Source organism: Daphnia magna, linkage group LG6 (assembly GCF_020631705.1).
Source record: "Daphnia magna isolate NIES linkage group LG6, ASM2063170v1.1, whole genome shotgun sequence".
Taxonomy (NCBI): Eukaryota; Metazoa; Arthropoda; class Branchiopoda; order Diplostraca; family Daphniidae; genus Daphnia; species Daphnia magna.
The window spans coordinates 10,288,009-10,309,033 of NC_059187.1; the positions used below are offsets into that span (position 1 = coordinate 10,288,009).

General features: G+C 43.4%; 1 protein-coding gene across 10 annotated transcripts; it reads left to right on the forward strand.

The window, feature by feature from the left end:
- Positions 1-1,155: 1,155 nt before the first annotated feature.
- On the forward strand, positions 1,156-20,963 carry LOC116924336 (head-specific guanylate cyclase). 10 transcript variants are annotated; one of them, XR_006647732.1, is made up of 17 exons: positions 1,156-1,259; positions 2,303-2,462; positions 4,831-5,266; positions 5,373-5,455; positions 5,536-5,782; positions 9,994-10,109; positions 10,477-10,565; positions 11,755-12,077; positions 12,463-13,092; positions 13,620-13,799; positions 15,155-15,293; positions 17,104-17,270; positions 17,361-17,504; positions 17,784-17,845; positions 17,926-18,018; positions 20,030-20,118; positions 20,826-20,959. XR_006647732.1 is itself a non-coding variant. In XM_032930863.2 (17 exons), exons 6-17 carry the CDS (start codon positions 5,555-5,557, stop codon positions 18,734-18,736), a joined length of 2,394 nt encoding a protein of 797 aa, XP_032786754.2. In that variant the 5' UTR covers positions 1,156-1,259; positions 2,303-2,462; positions 3,982-4,092; positions 4,831-5,266; positions 5,373-5,455; positions 5,536-5,554; the 3' UTR covers positions 18,737-19,471. The 10 variants fall into 10 exon arrangements, 9 of the variants coding, with proteins under 9 accessions (XP_032786754.2, XP_032786757.2, XP_032786756.2 ...); XM_032930863.2 differs by lacking the exons at positions 20,030-20,118; positions 20,826-20,959 and adding exons at positions 3,982-4,092; positions 18,514-19,471; XM_032930866.2 differs by lacking the exon at positions 20,030-20,118 and having other exon boundaries at positions 20,826-20,963.
- Positions 20,964-21,025: the final 62 nt, after the last annotated feature.

Here is a 21,025-nt window from a genome sequence, read left to right on the forward strand (position 1 = left end):
GGACGTTTGACAGATATAGTGGCATGCACATCTACGATTCACAGGAAATGGAATAAAAACTTTGAAATGCAGGGACAATATTTGCATATGCTGTATAATCACCTAAAAATGATGACGTGGATTCTTTTGGATGGCTGCATTTCAATTGCTAAGAGGCGATTTGCTGTCCAATTATGTCAAGATGGTTTTCCCCCCATCCGATGCTGCTCTAATCAATAATGTATGGGAAAACAAAGAAGAAATTAATGACGAGCATGATTGCGGGTGGCTTGTTCTATCATCGATTCCGGGATCCTAGTTTGTCATATTTTCCTTGTCATTTTATGTTTTTGAAAATAAAAATTCGATTGAATGTCTTGTGATGTCGACTTTGCAATGTGGTGTCGTCGAGGCATTTACGTCAGCCAATGCCGTAAGCCATCCATCCATTAGCCAACGTGCATTCTTAACGGATCTCAGATGTACGGATTCAGTGTGCTAGTATGTGGGCAGAGCCACGAGAAACAGAGGAATAGTAATTCCACATTAGCCTACTGTCTTTGATCAAAACATGGAAAATGATAAAATATGGCCAAGGGCTTGGTGGTAAGTACGTTGAAAACGGAGATTTCTCATTTCATCAAAGTGCACTGAGTAAGTCCAGGTAGCTACGTAGCATTTGTGTAAGCTGGTAAATGATAATCTCTCTCCTGTGTATTCAGACGCCGAGCACAGAGAAAACCCTGAGCTGACGTGTGCATTGGCAAGGTTTCAGCAATGCCGTTGGCAAGACTTTATCCCACATTCGTCTAGCCTAGTGAGACGTTTATCTCTTCGAAAAGCAAAGTTTTCAACAACAAGAGCAATAAAACATCTCAGTGAAAATGTACCGTATCGACACCTGAAAAGTTCAACTGGAGGTTGGACAAGTGCAGTAAACACACATGCTACAACGCGTGCCTTTGTTGCAACTGCGACATAATGGCCAATTCTCTTTTGGGTTTTTCACGTACTTAAATCATTATTGGGGTTTTAATAAAATGTTGTTACCTCAAAATTCATTTTTTTTCTTTATGCATTTACTTTGATTTGTTTATGAATTACGAGAAATAACTTTGCACCTTCCGAAAATATGGCAACAGTGCCAAGTGATTAATGACTCAACAATTAAAACAAGTGGCAAATAGCCCGGGAAAACGTCTTTGTCAGCCATTGGGACAGCACTCTCTGCTTCAGTTTCGTCTTGTCCTGCTCTTATTCGAGATAGTCGATAATCCAAGGTGGGTCCACAACTTTTCAACATTTATTCATGTGCTATTTTGCTTTTGTTTTTACTGATAAGGTTTTAAGATTCGTCAGTGTAGCTTTCAAGGGTTGCAATTAACTTTATTTAAATAGGAAAAGTGTTAAAAAGGTAGTTTAACTAAAAGCTGTGAAATTGGTGTCTGAAAGCTACGAGCAATGTGGGCGTCAAGGTCGTTGTGATTGCAGTACACTAGGACAGGGTTGAATTACCTTTTTCTGATCGATTGCAAACCAACGTGGTAGCAATTCAGTAACAATAGTTGATCAGTTTGCTGGTTTGAGTAGGACTTTCAGTTGTATTCGTGCGTAAATAAATTTCAATCCATTCCAAGAATCTCTGCTAGTGTGTAGTTGGTCGAGTTTCAAACATGGCGGCTGGAGATACGTTTCCAATTGATTGGTTCAGTGTTTTTATTTTATTTTATTTTTTTCGATCTCTAAAGCTCGAGAATTCGGGTTGCAGGAATTGAAAAGAAAACCGCCCTTCCATTAGGGCAATCTCTTGGCACGAACGTGTCGCGATTACGGATCATTACCTTTTTCGTGGTTATCTTTCCATTTTACACTGCGTGTTTAACCTTGATTGAACTGGAATTAGCCGTTGATTACAAATAGTTTCTTGATATTAGTGTTTCGAGTAGACACGTTCACCACCTTAAAATCTGTTGATGGCTGAGGGATCATCTGTTTCACGCTCAATTTGTTTTTCGCAATTTGTTGGTTTTATCTTGTTGCTGATATAAGCAATTTTTTCCCTCCTTCTGTTCTTCATTTTCTCAGACGAAATGAATCCTTTCACATCTTCATCATCTTTAGTAGACGTCAGGAAATTGGAAAAAGGGAAAGGATTGTCTTCTTTACAAATCAATAAAAGATCTCGAGGCGGGAAAAAAGACGATGGGAGTGATGAGTCTTCTTTTAATTCTTGTCGTCCATATTCTCGGTGTGTTGAATGCTCTGAATCCTCAATGTTTTTTGTTTATTCTTTTCTTTTGATATCTTTTGAATGGTGAAACAGGAAAAGAGATGAAGACGTAAAAAAGCTGCATCCTGGCAGTGCGTGAATAGGAGGCAAAAAGAGGATGACAATGGCTTCGTTCGTCGTCGTCTCGCCTGCAAATGGAGTATCCGACAACGCGTTGCAGATGGCGCCCAATCCCGATTGAAAGCTAAGAAAGGTAGGAAATCTTTTACGTTTTTCGGCTCTCAAAGGCAAACATTTCACCAACTATGTTTTCTATCGAGTGAACGTATAGACGTTGTTGTCGTGGAGATCTTTCTCACTCGTTTAATTTTTAAGGGATGAATGGGGAAGAAATATTGGGTTAATTCTTTTTTTTCGCTTTCGATAAAGCGTTTCTGATCGTACACTATACTCTGCTTCATTTGTGTGTTTCTTTGGCCGGTGAAATGTTATTGAAAGGTTTCTCGGCAATCGTTGGCCGAGAGGCAATATAACAAGCTGCTCCAGTCCATACTCCTTGTAGACTTTTGACTCCTTCTCGCCCTTTCAAATTGGATTCAATAAGTAGGTCTCTGTGTATCTTTGTGCTCGTCTCTGTTGAATTGGCAAGTGTTGCTCGAGGCTTGCCCTGTTTTAAGGCAAACGGGACATGTGAATGCTCGATTGTCGTGTTTTTACTCTGGACTAGCAGATCCTTTGCGACCGAAAGCGCTGGGGCGAAACAGCCAACGTCGATCGATTGATACCAAACACAATTTACGAGACTACTATTTATCCTATTTTTGCGTCGTGTTGGAACGCATTGGGCATTTAAGGCTTCCAACGTGACGGCCTACGTGAGTTGACCAGGAGAGGCATTCGAAATGTGTTTCGTATGCTGGGGAGGATAAAAGAGTTGACGAGAGAGTGGGGAGAATGTTTTGAATAAAGCGAACGAGTCGTAACCGAGATGGAGTCGAGTGAATCAAGGGAATAGTTGTTCCATCCGTAACCGTTCGTCAAAGCATCGCATTTCAATTAGATTACTTTGGCGGTAGTCGCCTAGTTAAAACATTTCTGTCGGTTAACTGAACGCTCTGCTCCCATTTGACATACGTACGCTAAAATGTCGTCTTTTTTTTATTAATTCTAGGGCCTCTGCTTGTGTCGTTGCAAACTTTGGGTTAAGGTTACTCTATTCATTATTCATTCTGTGTATGTATCGCATAATGCGCTATTGGATCTTGCAAGCAGAGGATCCCCTTTCCTCTAGGAGTTGACGGTGACTAGTGCTCTCGCCCAACCTATTTTCCATTTTCTTTTTTAAACTTTATTTATTCTATTTTTCTATTTTGTTGACATCTCTTAGACTCTTTCGAGTGCTTGTGTTTGTCTCAGTTGTATTACCAGTCGCGATATGGCACGAAGAAGAAAACAAAGAAGAGAGAGGGAGGCTTATATTGCCTCTTTATGTCTTTGCGAAGCGTCAAAGAAAAACAGCTTGCGCTTTAAGTACAGCAACAATATCTTTTAGAGTTTATACACAGAGTGCATTGTGCGTTGCATTTACGTAGTCTTTACAAATAGGCGGCTATCACGCTCCTCTCTGTAGATGCAGCCTTGTAATCCTATTGTACGAGAAGATATGATTGCATAGAGTAGGCATAGAGGGAAGATATGCGTTTTTTCTTCTTTGATTGTTGCCTAAGCTTTTCGTTTAGTCCAATAATGTCCACTGGATTTCTATATGACAGCCGTATGGTTCGTTGCTGTTTTCATATCGCTGCTGGGCAACCGGGAACGTGCATCCGTGTGTAATACAATCACCAGATCTTGAGTATGACTAGAGGCGAAGAACAAGCAAGGTATTGAAAAGAATGAAAAAAACCTTTTGTTTTTTTTATGGGGCTAATAGATCGGCCAACAGGCGATCCTATTCGGCTGTGGCTCCTTCCATTGACGACCTTATTGAATCAGTTATAAATATAAGCTTCACTGCTGCTATGGTAGTACTGGCTTCGCGTGCTGATGTACGATTAATAGTGTACCGTATTATGGAACATCATTGCCAGCTCCTGCTGCTCTACTGTAATAGATAGTTCAGCAATATACGTTACACACAAAGTAAGGCCAGTGGGCCACGTGGAAAAAGAATTGTTTTCTATTCGGAGATCGATATTGATAATGTCGAACGGATAGTACAAGCCTGTCAAGTGTAAATGCATACGTATAGCTCAATATGGTTTCTTCTTGCCCTTTTTCTCTATTGAAACGAAAATATTTCTTAAAAATATTTAAAAAGCGATGTGTATTAGATAACGGGGAAAATGCAGATGATCCTAATTAGGAATAGAGACCACAGTCCTCCAAACGCTTATTATTGAAGTTCATTTCGACACAGAGTCGTTGTGAACTTGGCTCGTTGTTTGTATGTATTCAATTGGGTTTCTCTCGGAATTGTTTACTTACTTCTGCCGACTCTGCAATTTAATTGCCATACATTTGAATGTGCTTTGTGGGTCATCTTAATTGGCAAATGTTTTCGATATTACTGAAATCGAAAAGACAACGCCAAGTAACTTTGAGTTTTAATTTATTTTCAGGTCTTCTTCTCAGGACACACATGTCATCCGTAATCCGATGGGATGTGAAATGGTGTTGCTGTAATGTCAAAAATTACACAGCCAAAGGAAGACATTTACCCTTGGCAATTGCCTGGACAGAATGATCGAAAAATGGAAAGGAAAAGAATAAGGAAGAAGCGCGTCAAGAGTCGTGCCTGGTGTAGGAGTAGCGACATGCGCGCCAAATGCACTCGCTAGAGCTCGTTGTGGACGACGTGCACCAGCAGACAAGGAGCGAGTGAGAGAGAAGAGAATTGGGGGTAGGTGCTGAATGCAGTCGGCAGTCTTCTGGTCCCCTCCAGTCCCGCACCAACTCGACTTGCGTTCGATACGAACATCCAAAAGGTTCGACCCTCATCCATCTGTTTCGCCATAGAAAACGGGGTAAAAGGCGATTGGCAGCCGTTAGCTCTAGGTTTGTTACAACCATCAGTAATTCAATTAGGTTTATTTATTTATTGCTTTAGCGAGGTGCATTTCTATACATCCTGCTATTTCATTGTGTGTTAAATTTTGACTAGACTGGCTGAAGAAAAAAAGTGTGCAACGGACGGAAAGCCAACGGCAGAACTGGTCTACTCTAATAATCTTCTAAAGATTAATAGTAAGTTCTTCGAATTCAGAAAGAAAATGAGATTTTCAGTGTTTTCCATGGTGATCCAACAGTCCTTTTCATATTTACAGGTTATACACATCAATCGACATGGCCGAAGGATTCATTTGCTCGCGATTTCGACGGCCAACTGAACCTTGTCCTGTTGTCGAGCAACAACAACAACAGCCGGTGACGCGATTTGGTCAACAAACACCAAACGATCGGCAGCAGTCGCAAGATTACGAACTGTCTCGTCCACAGGAGACGGGATCAGAAAAGAGGACCCTCAACATCCGGCTGCTCAGTGAAGCCATCAGCTCGCTCGTCCTTTTACCGGTAAGATAACTTTTAACAATTCGTCCTTTTTTTCTTTCTTAGCGCGGCTGGTCTTTGTTGATTGTCAAAGTGAGTGCGTGCAAGGAGTAAAACGAGAAGCCTGACGCATCACTTCTTTTAAATGATGTGGTCGGTGACTGTAAGGGTTTTTGATAACGAAGAATCGATAGCAGCTTCATCATCATCATCTTTGGTTGGGTTTGGTCTGGTTTGGTCGGGTCGGGTTGGGTTGGGTGGGACAGATTGAAAAAGAGACGGAGAAGCAGCTCGACGTTGTAGGAGTCCCAGTCGGGACCTCTTTTCAAAAACGATTCCGCCTTTTTGATCACGACGACGATGATGATGATGATGATGATGGCGGCAACTCTTATTTTCCGCTTCGTCGAAGGAATCTATTTGAGTTGTACAAGAGGTAGTAGTAGTTGTTGTAAAAGTAGCACGGTAGTAACAGCAACCACAGGGAGCAGCAATCTGGTATAGCGCGATGCCACACGCACATGTTTCTCTAGCAAGTTAATGAGCTGCCCTCTTTACACTTGCGCTCACGTTTTGCGTCCGCCTGTTCTTGTCATCGCGGTCTCGATAAAGACGAGTAAATCGTACCAATAACCGGCAATGATCATCTTTCAATCTCAGCAGTTTCAGAGACTTTGTGTAAAATCTTGAATTTCAATGCATTTCGTAGGTCATTGATTACAGAGAGTATATGACAATTGTATCCCTACGTGGTTAGTGGGAGAAGGCTAAAAGCGATTTACAATCTGCATTTCCTTCTATTTGTTGTTGTTTGTTTCGCACGACACGCTCTGCGTGAAGTAGAAAGAAATACCCCCTACCCCTGATAGAAAAAAAAAGAGAAAAAAAAAAGGCTAGCGTGTCGTGCGGATCGAACCAGATTGCATTGGGTATGTGTTGTCTACATGCACGTTTCTTGTAACCAGCGTTGGCTATGTGTTTGTGGTGCGTGATCACAAAAGCAGATCGAGGCGATACGTTTGATAATAACGTCTAAAAAGTCCAACTTTTTTATTTGTTTGTTTCTTTCTTTCTTTCTTTCTTTGGTTATTTTTTTTTTTTATTTATTTATTTATTTTTAACTTTCATTACTTTTTATGGCTTTTTGTTTGGTTAGCTGTTGTACTTGTGTATTTTTTTTTCTCCTTCACCCTACTCTTGATCTAGTTTTTTTTTTCTCGTTTTCCTTGGGCCACTTGGGTACACAACAAACTTGGGAGCATTTTAGTTTTTTTTTCAAATTTATTTGCCCTAGTTCTAGAAATTTGCTATTGATTGGTTGCTACACCTGGTATTGGGCTGCCTACACCTTACTCCACTACGTCACGTTCTTCATTCTCTTTGTTTGTTGATATCCTTACGGTCATAGAATCATTTTTGATGCTTCCTTTACTTTTTCTACGTTCAGTTGGAACGCTTTCGAATCTGAGGATTTCTCTCCTTTCATTTTGCGATTGTTAATCGTAGAAAATTTAAAAAAGCGGGCGAATAAAACCAAGATTTAGCCGTCTGAATGCACATATTAATACGATCAATATGGATGTATTCGTCGTAAATCTTATCATATGTCATAGTTGCCTGAATTAAAAACGAGACCTTCGGAGGAGCAGATGGGGCCCAATGGAACCGCAAACAGTAGCAGCAAATAGCGTCCCGCCCGGTACCAGTAGAAGTGCTTCCTGAGGGGTAGTTGAGTTGCGCAAACCTGATGGGGATCAAAGAACATTAGTGCCTTTTCAAAATATCGTTTTTTTGTTTGTTTGCTTGTTCCCCTTTTATCTTGTATCGTTACATTTCGTTGGTAACGGTTGTGCAAACGATTGGAAATGAGTGGGATATGATTCACGATCAAAGGCAATTGAAGGTGCTGTTCTTTTGGAGAACGATTTGCATGTATACAAAAAATTGTTTGACTTCTACAATCATCACCAACACCAACAGCAGCAATTAAAAGTGAAGTGAAGCGATCGCGATGCATAGAAGCGAAGGGGCATGAGAAATGTGCAATGGAAGTCATTTTAATTAGTCTTCAGCGTGACGCATTCTTGCGGATCCGTGTCCCTTGATTCGTACGTTGCTCGTCTCCTGTCTCGCAACTAAACGAAATTCTTTTCGTTCATGCAAAGCGAACGTGATTCTCACCCAGCGGTCGTGACTCGTAAGGCGTATTTCCTCTTGTTTTGACAGATAACAGTGTAGACAATTGCTCTTCCTCCCTTTTTCTTTTTCCGACAATGCCGGACAGAGAAGAAAGTTCGTTCATTACGTATTCGTTACAAGAGAGGAAGCAACTTCGATATACTTCCTCTTTGTTTTATTTGTAAGTGTTGCGCGTCTTCAACTTGTATTCAATCTCTGCCCATTTGCTGACAAAAGTTTGTAGTTCACAATAACTTTGCCGAGATTTCCCTCCTCTTTTGTTTGCCTCGTTCTTTTCCTTCTTTAAAAAATGGGTTGTTTATTGGAGACTTTCTATTGCTACGAGCATCGTATTTTTTGGCAGACTGTTCGTCCGTCCGTCCGTCCGTCCCAAAGAGACGTCGAGAATCTAGCGACAATCATTGGCAGCGACAACACTTTCCGACGCGCTAGCGGCCCCACTGGGAGGCCGTTGAGGAAATAGAATTCGCCTAAACGTGGAATGAGACCTGCTGGTTGCACGTACGTTTCCTCTTTGGTGGTAGGCGGTTGCAATCTCGTTCAAAGTAGTCGGATCGCATTTATTTCCTCGCGTACAAGGGCGAGTAAATAGGGTTCGGCGACACTGCGGCAAAAGAAGGCGACACTATGTGATCCACATCCAGGCCGTCATTTTCTTTTCTCCCTTTTTGAATATTTTAACTTCATTTCGCCATTGCTCTCTGAACCGCCAATGTGCACAGCAATCTTCTGTAAAAAGCAAATGCAATCACGTGAAACGAGAAATGGCAGTCGGTCTCTCGCCGTGATGGCGCTACTGGGATAGGAGGCGTTGCAATAATGTGCGGCTCTGCATCCCAAGTGAAGACGTTGATGGATGGGATTAGTGTGGCCAAAATAAGATTCACTCTTGCGTCGTCTCATTTTCCATGCAGCTGAATAGTGATCCTCTTTCTATACACAGACATACACACACACACACTTTCAATCAACATTAAAAAGCAAAAGGGAACATGGATCCGCTTTGCCAAATGGAATTAAGAAGGCTCGGATGAAAATTAAAAAAATAAAAAGACCGGCGGGGGTGATGCCTCTTTCTAGCACCCAACGGCGCAAGCAAATAGATGTGGCGGAATGGAACGTAACGCAACTCACGAAAGAAGATGTGTTTTGTGTGTGTGTGTGTGTAAGCCGTGAAACGATGAAGCGAATGAGAATGGCCAGAGAAGAGAAAAAGTTAGTTTCTTGTTATTATTTTTCTTGATGAGACTTAATATTTCTGGCCAGGATGATGAGACGGAGCCGATGGTTAGCGGCAAGAGTGCTTGGGGGGGGGGATGCATTGTGTGGCGGTTATTGGTGTACTTTGAGACTGGATATTTGCCGTCCTTTGAGACTCGTCTCATCGCCCTCTGTTTCACGTGCTACACACGGGAACTGTACGCTGTAACGCGTCGTGAAATCCCGAGGCGAGTTACGAGTCGTCTAGTCACAAAGCCACCGCCATCCGATTCTTTGACTCGCATCCGATTAGTTGACGTTGCTCTGCTTCGTACGACAGCGCCAACATTCTTTACTCTATGTTTATATAGATGTATAAATGTATACCGGTGATCCACTAATACTTTGAGACGATGAAAGCAAGTGAAAAAAAGAAAGAGAGCAAAGAGAGTAAAGAGAGAGGCGCGGAGCTCATGGAAACGAGACAAAGCTAGTCGCATAGCCGCGTTCTTTTGTCGTGAATCATTGATTTTTATTACAAAATCATCTTCTCTGCCTCTTTTCGGGCTGTGCCTGCCGTGTCATTTATTTATGCTAGATGATGTCGCTCTCGATGCTCGTTGGATGATGGTCGTTGGTCGTTGCGCTCTTTGCCCCGGGTCTTAGTGTCTTGTGATAGAAACCTGGTTCCAGCTTCTTGGTCCCTTTTTCTTGCGTCCGTTCTTCGCAATGCGTTTTATTACGGGATTGTTTATTTATTTCTCGTCTACTTACTCGCTGCCATGACGCTTTTGATAGCATTCGACTCGTTTCTAACTGTTTGTTGACCATAACAGGAAAGTTGTCTGCAACGGGCCGTCCATCAATGGGATCGCCTGAATCCTCACCACGACGATGGTAGCGCCAGCGAGAGCAACGCAACGGCTGGACAAAGCCACTTGGACGATGCCCGGTAAAATAGCCCATCATTACTGCAAATATGACCCCCGTAAAATGAAAGGTAGCAAAGAGGGAATAGTCTTTGATTGATTGAACTTGGAATGAAATGCGCCGACGGACATAAACGTGGCACCGATTGCTGGCGAAATGACCAAAGTTCTTGACCACTAAAAAAGAGGCCAGTCAATGGATTGTCTGTGTGAAGGTCGTAAAGACAAGCTCGTAGCAGCGCTATGCCTTTAACGACTTGGTTCCATAAGACCCTTAGTTTACTCGCCAAATGTCTGATGTCATTCTCATTCGAATGAATTATCTTGCACAAATATGTGCACTGTGCACGTAGTAGAGATGGCCTTTTCATACGTTCCATTTGTGATTAGATTGGCTGCCGAGATGACGGACAAGTCGATCGCTGAACCAGAATCCCTCTTCCTGCACAGCTGCTGGAACGCGACCAATCATTTACCAGGTCATTTGTTATTCCATCATTCTCTACATTGCACTGCATCCATCAACAATGTTGGTCTTAATCTCGGCCGACACGCGATCGAGATGCAATTCAACGTCTTACTTCATCTTATTCAGATTAGAATCACACCGCTCGTCATCGTCTTAATAGAACATGTCGAGGAAGGGTTCATTTTGAATCTAATTGTGTGAATCTGTATTCAGCAGCAGGAGAAGAAGCATCGAGTGGGGGGTGGGCGGGTCGAAGGGCTGTGCCTTAGCCGTCATCGCGATGGCGAGAAGGGACGAGTGCAAAAGAAGGCCGAGACACGAGACAACAGGGAATGGCCAACCACCGCTAAATGATCGTGACACGCTCAGCCAAAGTCCTTTTGTCGTCTGCTCGCATCTTCGATTTGGTAGAAAATCTGGCATTTTCCGTAGAGGCACAAGTGTAGAAGGCGCATCGATCGATCACGACGAGAAGAAGAAGAAAAACGCGGCCGAGATCGATGCCCTTGTCTTGGGGAAGAAAGGCAACAACAGCAACAACATCAACAAAAAAGATTGAGATTAAGAACAATATGAAAAGGCAAACGGTGGGAAATTGGAAACATCTTTGAAGAGAAATTTGTTTGTTGTTTTTTGTTTTCTTTTCCCCCCGATCTTTCCCCCTCACCCCTTTTACTTGTTTCTTGTTATTCGTTTGAATCCATTGGCGGGAGCGATTTGGGTCTATTTAGTATCACGTGTCGGGATGGCGTACGTGCGCGCACACACTAAATAGCATAGTGGAACGTTGAAGTCGTCGAAGTCGTCGAAGGTGTTTGAAATGTGTTTATCGCGGTGAAGACGGCGATAGCAACATTTGCCCTATTCAATTCGCAGAAAAAAAGATTTTCTCCAACGTTATCTCGTTGGTTGCGATAGAAAAGAAAATGATGCCGTCAGCTATTCTATTATTTATTCTTATTTCCTGTTTTTAGTAGTTTTTAGCCTTCGCTTTTCGGCCTCCTCCTCTTTCCCGTTTGAATCTCTAGTGGGACTTTGATATTCGCTTATTTCCATGTTGCTCTAAAGTGGCGGTTGCTTTGCTTTCCCATTTCCCTGTGTCAACACGATATCATCATTATGACGAGTGATTTTTCTCTTTTTCTTGTTTTTCTTGTTTTTCAACTTTCCTTTCTTTTGGCTGCACGTGTGGCTTGCAGAGATCCAGCGACGGCAGTTTTTGGAGCGTATGGGCGAAGCTTTCCTCTTGGCCGTGCTGGATGAGTATTGCGGGGCTCTGCAGTCCCTGGGCAGCGACCTTTTTGGCTTCCTGCAGAATCTTGGTAGCGTTTACCAAGAGATGAAAACGACGTCTAGCGGCAACCGAACTAGTAGTAGTAGCAGCAGCAACGACGAAGGCAACATCATCATCTCCAATCATTACGACATTTCTTTCAGTTGCGTGCCGGAACAAGGCCGTTTGACGCTTCACTTCCGCACGGCCCTGGCCGCTTGCGGTTATCTATGGGCCGGGGTTCTCAAGGTACACGCACGTAACGAAGCCCTAAACAGCCGTAATCTAGCGTTAATGATGAAACCGGAATCCTCGCCTTCTCTTTTCGATTGGCTGTCTGGTTTCCGTTGTGCCCTTAATTAGATTTCCTCGTGTCCGCCATTAGCGGCCAATTTACCTTTTCTTTTCCTGTTGTCCATTTATTTATCTATTTTGTGTGAGTGAGAGTGAGAGTGAGAGTGAATGCGACGGTCTTGTTGTTACAATCACGATAACAAGGATGCGGAAGGAAAGCCAAATTGGGACGCTAATTGCCTTGTGGCTAAATGAGACGCTCTTTTTCTTCTACTTAATTTCTCATTTTAAGATAGTCTTGTACCGGTACTTGTACTTAATTGTCTGTCGGTTGTCGCAGGGTATCGCCACGCACCTGTTTCACGTCGGTGTCACCATCCGCGTCACCATTTACGAACTCAAATCGAAATCGGCTCTTCGCTATCATTTCTGTTTTTCAATGCCCTTCGTCGACGAAGACGAGGCGTTGGCGAGGTCCACGGCCATAACCGAAGACGAAGAGCACGTTCTCCTCTCCAAGACGCGATCGCTGATTTGTTTTGACGACCCTTCCGCCATGGCCTCGTCGGTGACGGACGACCAGCCGACCCGGCCGTTCCAACGAGCTCCCCACTTGTCCGACTTGAAGCAACGAGATTCGTTGAATCTTCGCTCGTTCGAGTCGACGACCACGTCCGTGTCGACGTCGACTTGTATGAGCCAAAATTACATTGGGACGTCGACGTTTTGCCGCGCTTTTCCCTGGCATTTTATGGTGGACCGTCACCTGCAGTTGGTCCAGTTGGGCGTCGGCTTTATGCGCCTCTTTGGCGCCGAGTTGAAGAAGATGGGTCGTCACTTGGCAACTTATTTCCAGATGAAGAAACCCACAGTGGAGCCCAACTTTGACAAGATCCTCAAAAAGGCCAACAGCCCTTTTATCCTGGCTGTTTGTCACGTGACAAAGGACAGTCGCAAGACCAAACTTGAGGTGAGCAAACATTCGTTGATACTTTGGTGCCACGCGTAATAATCTTCAGCAGGGCGCTAGGACAATCGACAGTCTCTTTCAATGCAATCGCAAATGGGTGCCGCAGGGCAAGTGGAAGATGCATTCGAACGTAATTGATTGCTACCCATTCTTGGCTGATTAACCAATCGTTTGCATCTTCAGTCAAGAAAAATGTGTCAGTGCCTCCCTGTTTGCAAAGCTCTTGCTTCTTTTTATAATTGTTTGCTTACATCAGGATTTAAAAACAAAGGAGATTGACATTTTGTTGATTAACTTTGTAGCCTAAAGGTCATAAGAATGAAGCCCTGTTGACTTTGTGTGCGCGCATATGATCAGCCAACAATGCGAGGGAAGGCGGTGTTTGATGGCCTGGTGAAGGATGATGTTGTTTATCCAAGTTGTGCTAATAATGCATGATAATCAAGTTGACTTGTTTGACGTGCATGCGTGTGGGTTTGGAATGCATACAATATGGAGACTAATAGTTAACGATTGGATGGGTACAGGGGCTGGAATTCAAAGGACAAATGCTCTACTGCCACGAGTCTGACTGTTTGCTGTTCTTGGCTTCGCCGTTGGTCGACGGCCTGGAGGCATTGACGAGTCGCGGTCTCTTCATCTCCGACATCCCAATCCACGACGCGACGCGGGATATCGTCCTCATCGGAGAGCAAGCTCGTGCTCAGGTTCGTTCTTTCCCCTTTTCTTTCATTTCTCTCTTTTTTTATTTTCTTTCCTTTTTCATTGTTCCAACGTCCTATTCTTTAGACACTGGATTGCGTCGACTTTCAGTCCACGCTGTAGCGAATGCCTCGTACTCTATTTTTTTCTCGGCGCTCGTCTTTTATTTTTTTTGCGGTTCCCCATGAAACGAGCTCTTCTCAAAGAGCAAATAGAAAATCTAATATATACAACACAGAGTTGTGGGCCTCGTCGCCAACATATCGTAGAATTCCTTTTCGAGAACGACGTCGATGCGCGCCTGAACCCAGTTACGGGATTGCGAGAAAAAAGGGGTGGTTGGGGATGGAATATGCTGATTCATGAGTGAAGCTTATCGCTTCAATCATCTATTGGATGCTTTGTCAAAGGAGAAGGCGGAAGCGCGATAGGCATAAAGCGGGCGTCGTCCCAATAGCTTTGCTGATATTTCTCATCTACTATCGCCGTCGACTTGCATCATCAATAACGACTGCGTGATCATCGGGGATACATTAACAACACTGCACGGCAAGGCTCGTCATGCAAGATGGCCGAGCAGAAAGAAACTGTTTGATAAATTGCTGATGCGCAATCGCCATCTATAAACCACGACGAGAGGCTTATTATTTTGTTTATTGCGGACACTTGGCCTAACCAGATGTTTATTTCTGTAAATATATTTATTTGTGCGATGAAAGGGCTGGCTCCGCTCTCACTCGTTTTTGTTTTTGTTTTTTTTTTGTTTTTTTTGTGTGTAGATAGTATTGATGATGATGATGTTTATTTGTACCGCAGTGGGTTGGCCGTTATTTTTATGGAGGAAATCCATCTATAAAGTTTCGGTTACGATTTCACTGTTCGTAGTGGATCATCCGCCTTCTGCCGTCATAAAGAAGAACAAAAAGGCCGAAAGAGAATGTAAATGCCGCCAATGTTTCAAAATGTAACTGAGAAGATCCGCCTTATTCGTCCGACCGTCTTCAGGGAACGCTAACGGACAGCTCACTGAGTTGAGTTTTCTGACGAGCAACACTCGAGTTGAACTGATTTGTTAGTTTTTTTTTCGCATCGATACCTCATCTTTTCTGGCCTTAAACGTCGTGGGGCTTTTGATAGCGTTGGCCGACTTTCGTTACTTCATTAACAGTCACTTGATACGATTCGCCGTCTTTCTTCTCGCCGTAAGGCTTACAGCAGGGGTCAAATACCAATACGTGGCATAACCCACCATTGAAGATATCATGCCAATCCATTTTGTTATGATTGATTGACGTAATCGCAATGACTTTCACATTCCGACTACGCTCATCTTATTGAAATCGTTGTTTTCTCGTTGAAGGACGGAATGAAACGCCGACTGGACAAGTTGAAGAAAAATATTGAAGAGGCAACGGTGGCCGTCGAACAAGAACGGGAAAAAAATGTTTCGCTGCTCCATCTCATCTTCCCGCCAGACATCGCCAAGAGGCTTTGGCTGGGTAAGTCATCAATTCTGCACGCATGGCAAAGCGGCGCATCCACTTTTTTCCGCTTTTATGGCTCAATGACTATGTATAGTAGATCTAAGCAAGTTAGTTCCAACGGTTGATTCAAAAGATGTGATAAAAACCGAAAACGTTGGATCGAAACCCATGAAGGCAATTCGCAAAGTTTCATTCATCGTATCGAATCCATCAAGATTTGGGTTGATTAGATTGTGCGGCTGCGTGCGCAGACGTCTGTTTGGTCGTTTCGATCAATGTTGTGATCAGAAGAGTTGACCGTCGAACTTTCCATTTCACAATCTCCACCTTTCTTTTCGCCCTTTGTCGTCTGTAAATAATTAAACTCGGCCAAAATCGATTTTGGACCCCCCCTCCCTTTTTTTTTTAACCCTCTTCAGCCAATCCTGAATGATTTACTTTCTTGTTTGAATTCACGCATGGGGAATCAAACGTTTTTACCAACTTGGTCCAATCTATATTTATAGATTGAACCAACTGTGGTAGCACGGGATTTAAAAGGGGAAGGATGGATCCGCCAACATGATAATCGTAAATGAATTACGGGTTGGTTCTTTCCAGGACTTTTTTTTTTTTTTTTCTTTTTTCCTCTTTGATTTTTTATTGCGTAGCTTTTATCTATTTTAGTTGCTGTGAGTGAATTCCTTAACGTACTAGACTACCAAACTTAAGAAGATAGCGATCAAAGGATCCCATTTTAACTTGACGATTCCTCTATCGTTTTGTCCCCTTCTTTTCATCCCCGTCTTTAAAAAGTGTGGGTTATTGGCTCGATGAGGACGACGATCATTTGGCCTTTGCTGGGTAGATGTACACAAGCCACAAGTCAAAATGTCCGCCGTTTCTGATGTGAGAAAGGGATCACGCAATCGATTGGAATAGTGAGTTTAATGTCACCCTTGGCAAAAAGAGGGCAACTAACCCAGACGTACGGCTCTCTTCTCTATGTCGCCTGTTGTTGAAAGCTAAGAAAAAAACCTTTCGTTTTTTTTCTTTTTTCGATGTCAAGAGGAAAGAAGTAGAGATGTAGCTTAGTCGTCGCCATCGTGGCCATCGTGGCATTACTTTTGCTTGATGAGAAATGGGCTTTACTTGGCTGTATACAGTCAGCGTTGCAGTGTCTTTGCGTGCCCTCGTGTGCGTGTGTTGTCTGTAGACGACAGCAGCAGCGACCTGCGAATTGCGAGGTTGAAGAAGAAAAAGAACTGGAGGAAGACGACGAGTTTGGGCGAGGAAGTGGAAAGGATCACGTATCTGAATCCCAAGGATTTCGACCGTTGGCTGGTCCCTGTCGATGACGATACGCGCAGCACATTCATCCACTTAGCTGGAGGACGATACTCTTAGCGAAGCAATAGGAGAAGGCTGTATACAAAAGCAAAAGCACTTCTCTTTCTCTATTCCTAAATTCCGATTTTCCGATCCGCTTGCTTTCCATTCCGCCTTGAACAATGCAGATAAACAGAGAGCCAAAAAAGAATTGATGAAAAGGAAGCCATTCGCCTTTCTCATCGGAGAAAAGAAGAAATGCGATGAGAGTAGAACGAGAAGAAAAGGAGATGGCACATTATAATGTAGTATACGCCGGTTGATGTTTATTTGTCAAATTTGTTAACGGACCGAATGACATACGTACGTTCGTGGTTGTGTACGTTTTGCGAGTCGTTCCTCTCTTTTGGGCTTTTGTTCATTTGTTCTTTTATTGATGTGTTTTCGTTTGATATGTTTTTGGCACCTCTCGAACGGATGCTGTTGGCTGATATCATCCTGGATCACGTTGGCACAGGCGAATCGATCGAGGCGCAGAGTCACGACAATGTGACGATGCTCTTTAGTGACTTGGTCGGCTTCACGGCCATTTGTTCCACGGCAACTCCGATGGAGATCATCAGTCTCCTCCAATCGCTTTACACTCAATTTGACGTCCTTTGCGGCGATCTCGACATCTACAAGGTAACCTTGTTTTCTTTCGTTCTTGCTTCAAAGTGCCTTATTTTTTTTTTTTTTTTTTCACGATGCGTTTGACGAACAATCTCGTCGTAGGTGGAGACCATCGGTGACGCTTATTGCGCCGCTGGCGGCCTGCACCGCGCCAGCTCCACTCACGCACAACAAATTGCTTGGATGGCGCTCTGCATGCTGGAAGTGTGCCGATTCCACCAGACTCACGACGGACAGCCCATTCAGGTGAGTGGCCTTTTGTTATTTATCCATTTCCCCCCCTCGCGCTTCTTACGCGTCACGGGCACGTGTCTAAGCAATGTCCCCACTTGGGGGGGCTGCAGTCATTTCAGTTTTTATCGATTAGCCAATTAGTCTTGTATCGGCTTTTTGACGAGACACGTCCGACAATAGCGAACGCAGCAGACGGGCGGGAGAGAGCCTGGTTAACTAGTTTTGCCCTAAATCTGATTGACATTTTTTTGTTCTCTCACTTTCTCGTTTTGGCTGCCTCGAACCGTCAAGATGCGCATCGGACTGCATACGGGGACGGTTTTGGCTGGCGTCGTCGGACGCAAGATGCCAAGGTGAACTTTGACTTTGTCAAATCCTTCAACTTGGCAATCGACTCACTTCTTTTATTGTGTTTTGACATTGGTCACGCCAGGTATTGCCTCTTTGGCAACAACGTCACCCTGGCGAACAAGTTTGAATCGACTAGCGTCCCCTTCCGTACCAACATTAGTCCGTCTACATACGAGTGAGTCATCCTTTCACGTTTTTACATTTCACAACGTCGCAACGTCTATCGAGTTTGTTTTTGTTATGTCCTTTTTTTCTTTTTCTTTTTTTTTTTTTGTTGAAGTCCCAAATGATATAACTTTAAGTTGCAGCGTTGATGGGAGGGAGGGTATGTCGCGCCAACTGTTTTCGAAGTGAAGTGAAGTGAAACTTGGCGACGTTAATAAGGTGTCGTGTATCTGACGGTACAAATTAATAAGAGTCGTCCGCGGGGTGTCTTGTCACAACGTGTGATATTTAATGCATGGATTCATCAAACCATTCCGATTAATGCAAAACGGGTGCCCTCTGCTCGTGTTGATCTAAACTAGTTCAAGGGAAGCATTTTACTGGTTCAATGGCCATCGCTCGTCGTTAGTGGCAGTGGTTTAATTACGCATTTCAAATTGGGTTTTCTTCTTTTTTCCTCTTTTGCTTTTGATTCGTTCTACACTACGACGATGACATCGTCCAGATTGATCAAAGAGACGCCCATCTTTGAAACGGAAGCGAGACCGCGCGATTGTCTGCCGAAGAACTTTCCAGCCGACATCGTAGGTACTTGCCACTTCCTCAACGGCTACCGTCATCCGGATTATCATCCGCCAAAGGATGTCGAGCCAGGAGAATCTCTCTTGCGACAACACATTCGTTTCGCAGTTAAACAGTTGCGAATTGGTTGCGCTAATGCTTTGTGAACGAGCCAATTCTAAAAGCGACCGTCACCTTCTTTTCATTCTTCTTCTGTTTTCTTCTGTCCGTCTATACGTTCCGTTGGCTGCAGTAACTCATCGCGAGTCCATGGACAAATGGTTTGCAAACATGCAACACTTTTGCCCAAAAGTGTCATTTTGTTCGGCGCAAACACTAACGCAAACGCTTCGCGAACGAATTCTTGGCAAGGAAATTGGAAACGCCATTCCAACTCATTTCGATGTGGCCGCTCTTGGTCCAGACGAAATTCGTCGTTACGATCATCATCGTTCAAGCGTGTCGTAGCCCATCTCACGTATCGATCTTACGGTCCCCATGTATTCATATGCGGTTGCGTGTTCGACAGACTGAAGAGGAACTTGTTTGACGGACAGATGGTTCATCTCCACAGTTGCAATTTCCCTCTTCGTGTCGCGTGCCAAAATGTGTAGCGTCCATCTATCCATCCATTTCCACTTTGCTTTGCATGGACACTTAAATAATAATAATAATAAAAATAAATAAATAAATAAACACCTCCCGACCCACCGCTATCCGTCAAACAAGAGAGTAGAGTCAGGCGTGTGCTGGCTACCGTTGATATGCTGGATGTTGTGTAGTTGGCACCTCCACCAGTCCCACTATATTCTATACTGTACAGTCGTGAGAGATAGATAGAGCGAAAGAAAACGAGGATGATTCTAATGGAATAAACATAATGTCTTTGGCCGTCTACGCTATCCGCACGTCCAATTTTGCACCGAAAGTCCCGACAGTCAGAATCATTTCTCTTAACAATAATTGTAATACAGGTTTGTATATCAGCGTAATGTCACGGAGGCACGGGTCCAAAGATAAACATCCTTCAAACGACTTGAGGCGATTAAACTGGCAAAACAACTATGTAACAGGAATATCTAAAACGGGTGTTAAAATGGTTGAAACCGAGCGTTGATATGGTAGTTCAGTTATCTCTTCTCTGTCTTGAGACTTGAAAAAAGAAGGAAGTTGGACCGTCTTCTATCAGTGCGATAATTTATTATTTTTAAAATTTCTTCTAATTTTTTTTTGGTCCTTTTTCTTCATTTTTTTTTTCTGAACTAACAAGTTCTAATTTTGTGAGAAATGCGGTCAGAAAAATGTACTGGCGCCCAATAAATCCTGTTTACAAGAGGTTATTGGGTATGCTCGGTGATGTACTGATAAGGCTAGTGTAATGCGTCTCACATTCTGCTTTTTAATCTGTGACGTGAGATTAGGTGAATTTTCAATTTTTTTTTTCTTTTCTCTTCTTCCAGATATTTCACTTAGTGGTGACTCACTCGTGCTCTTCATTTAAAAAGAAAACAATTGATTTAACGCCACAACTGTGAAACATTTATGACAGGTATGGCCTCGACCGTCGTCGTCGATATTGTGGTTCGAATTCCCTCTGCGTTTTGAATGCAACGTTTTCTCGATTTCCATTTGATTGTTCCTTTAACTGGTGGACTTTGCATTTTCTTTAGTCCTACCATTCACTATCAGGAGGCTCACTTCGATATCCCACTGAAGTCTCCACCTGCCCTTATCAATCACAATCCCTAACGGGCGACAACAACAACAAGGGGGGAAAAAAAGCAAAACTAAAACATGAATGTCTATCAGATATTTTGACGGGTTTTCATGGGTGGGCGGGTTTGGTTTCAGTGGGTGGCGAGAAAGAAGCCAAAAAGAAAAATGCACATAACTCTGGGTGTCTAGACCTTGATAGTGCAGACAGACAACAGCTGTAGGATTTCACGAACCATATTGTGCGCTCTCGTCTTTTCGCTCCAACGCGTCGTACATCAATAACGTGTAGAACACAGCAACGTCGTGTTCCATTATTTCCAATTGATTTCCTCTTGGCCCGAGTGTACCTTTTGCGCTGTCTATCCGACTGTATTTCATACGAATCGTACGTTGCTCAGCAGTTGACATTCAAGAGTTAAGCCGCTGTTTTCCTAAAGTTACCAGTTAATTCCAGTCTTTATTTTTAGTTTTTACGACCCGTGCAGAACAAGAGATTTGTCGTGCCCGTAAAAAGCTTTAACCGTTTCTTCCAATCTAAAGGCTGTTGAATATTGAACGTTAACGTGTGACGTTGGTGGGTTTTGCCGATAAGACGCGCGACTGGCGGACGTCTGTAGCTGCAACGACGCAACATGCTTTCCTTGTGGTATGAGAGAACATGCTAGACCGGACGTCAGTTTCGCTACTGTTTCGTAATCCAACAACAATTTGTACGCCGTGAAAGAACACGAACAACAAGA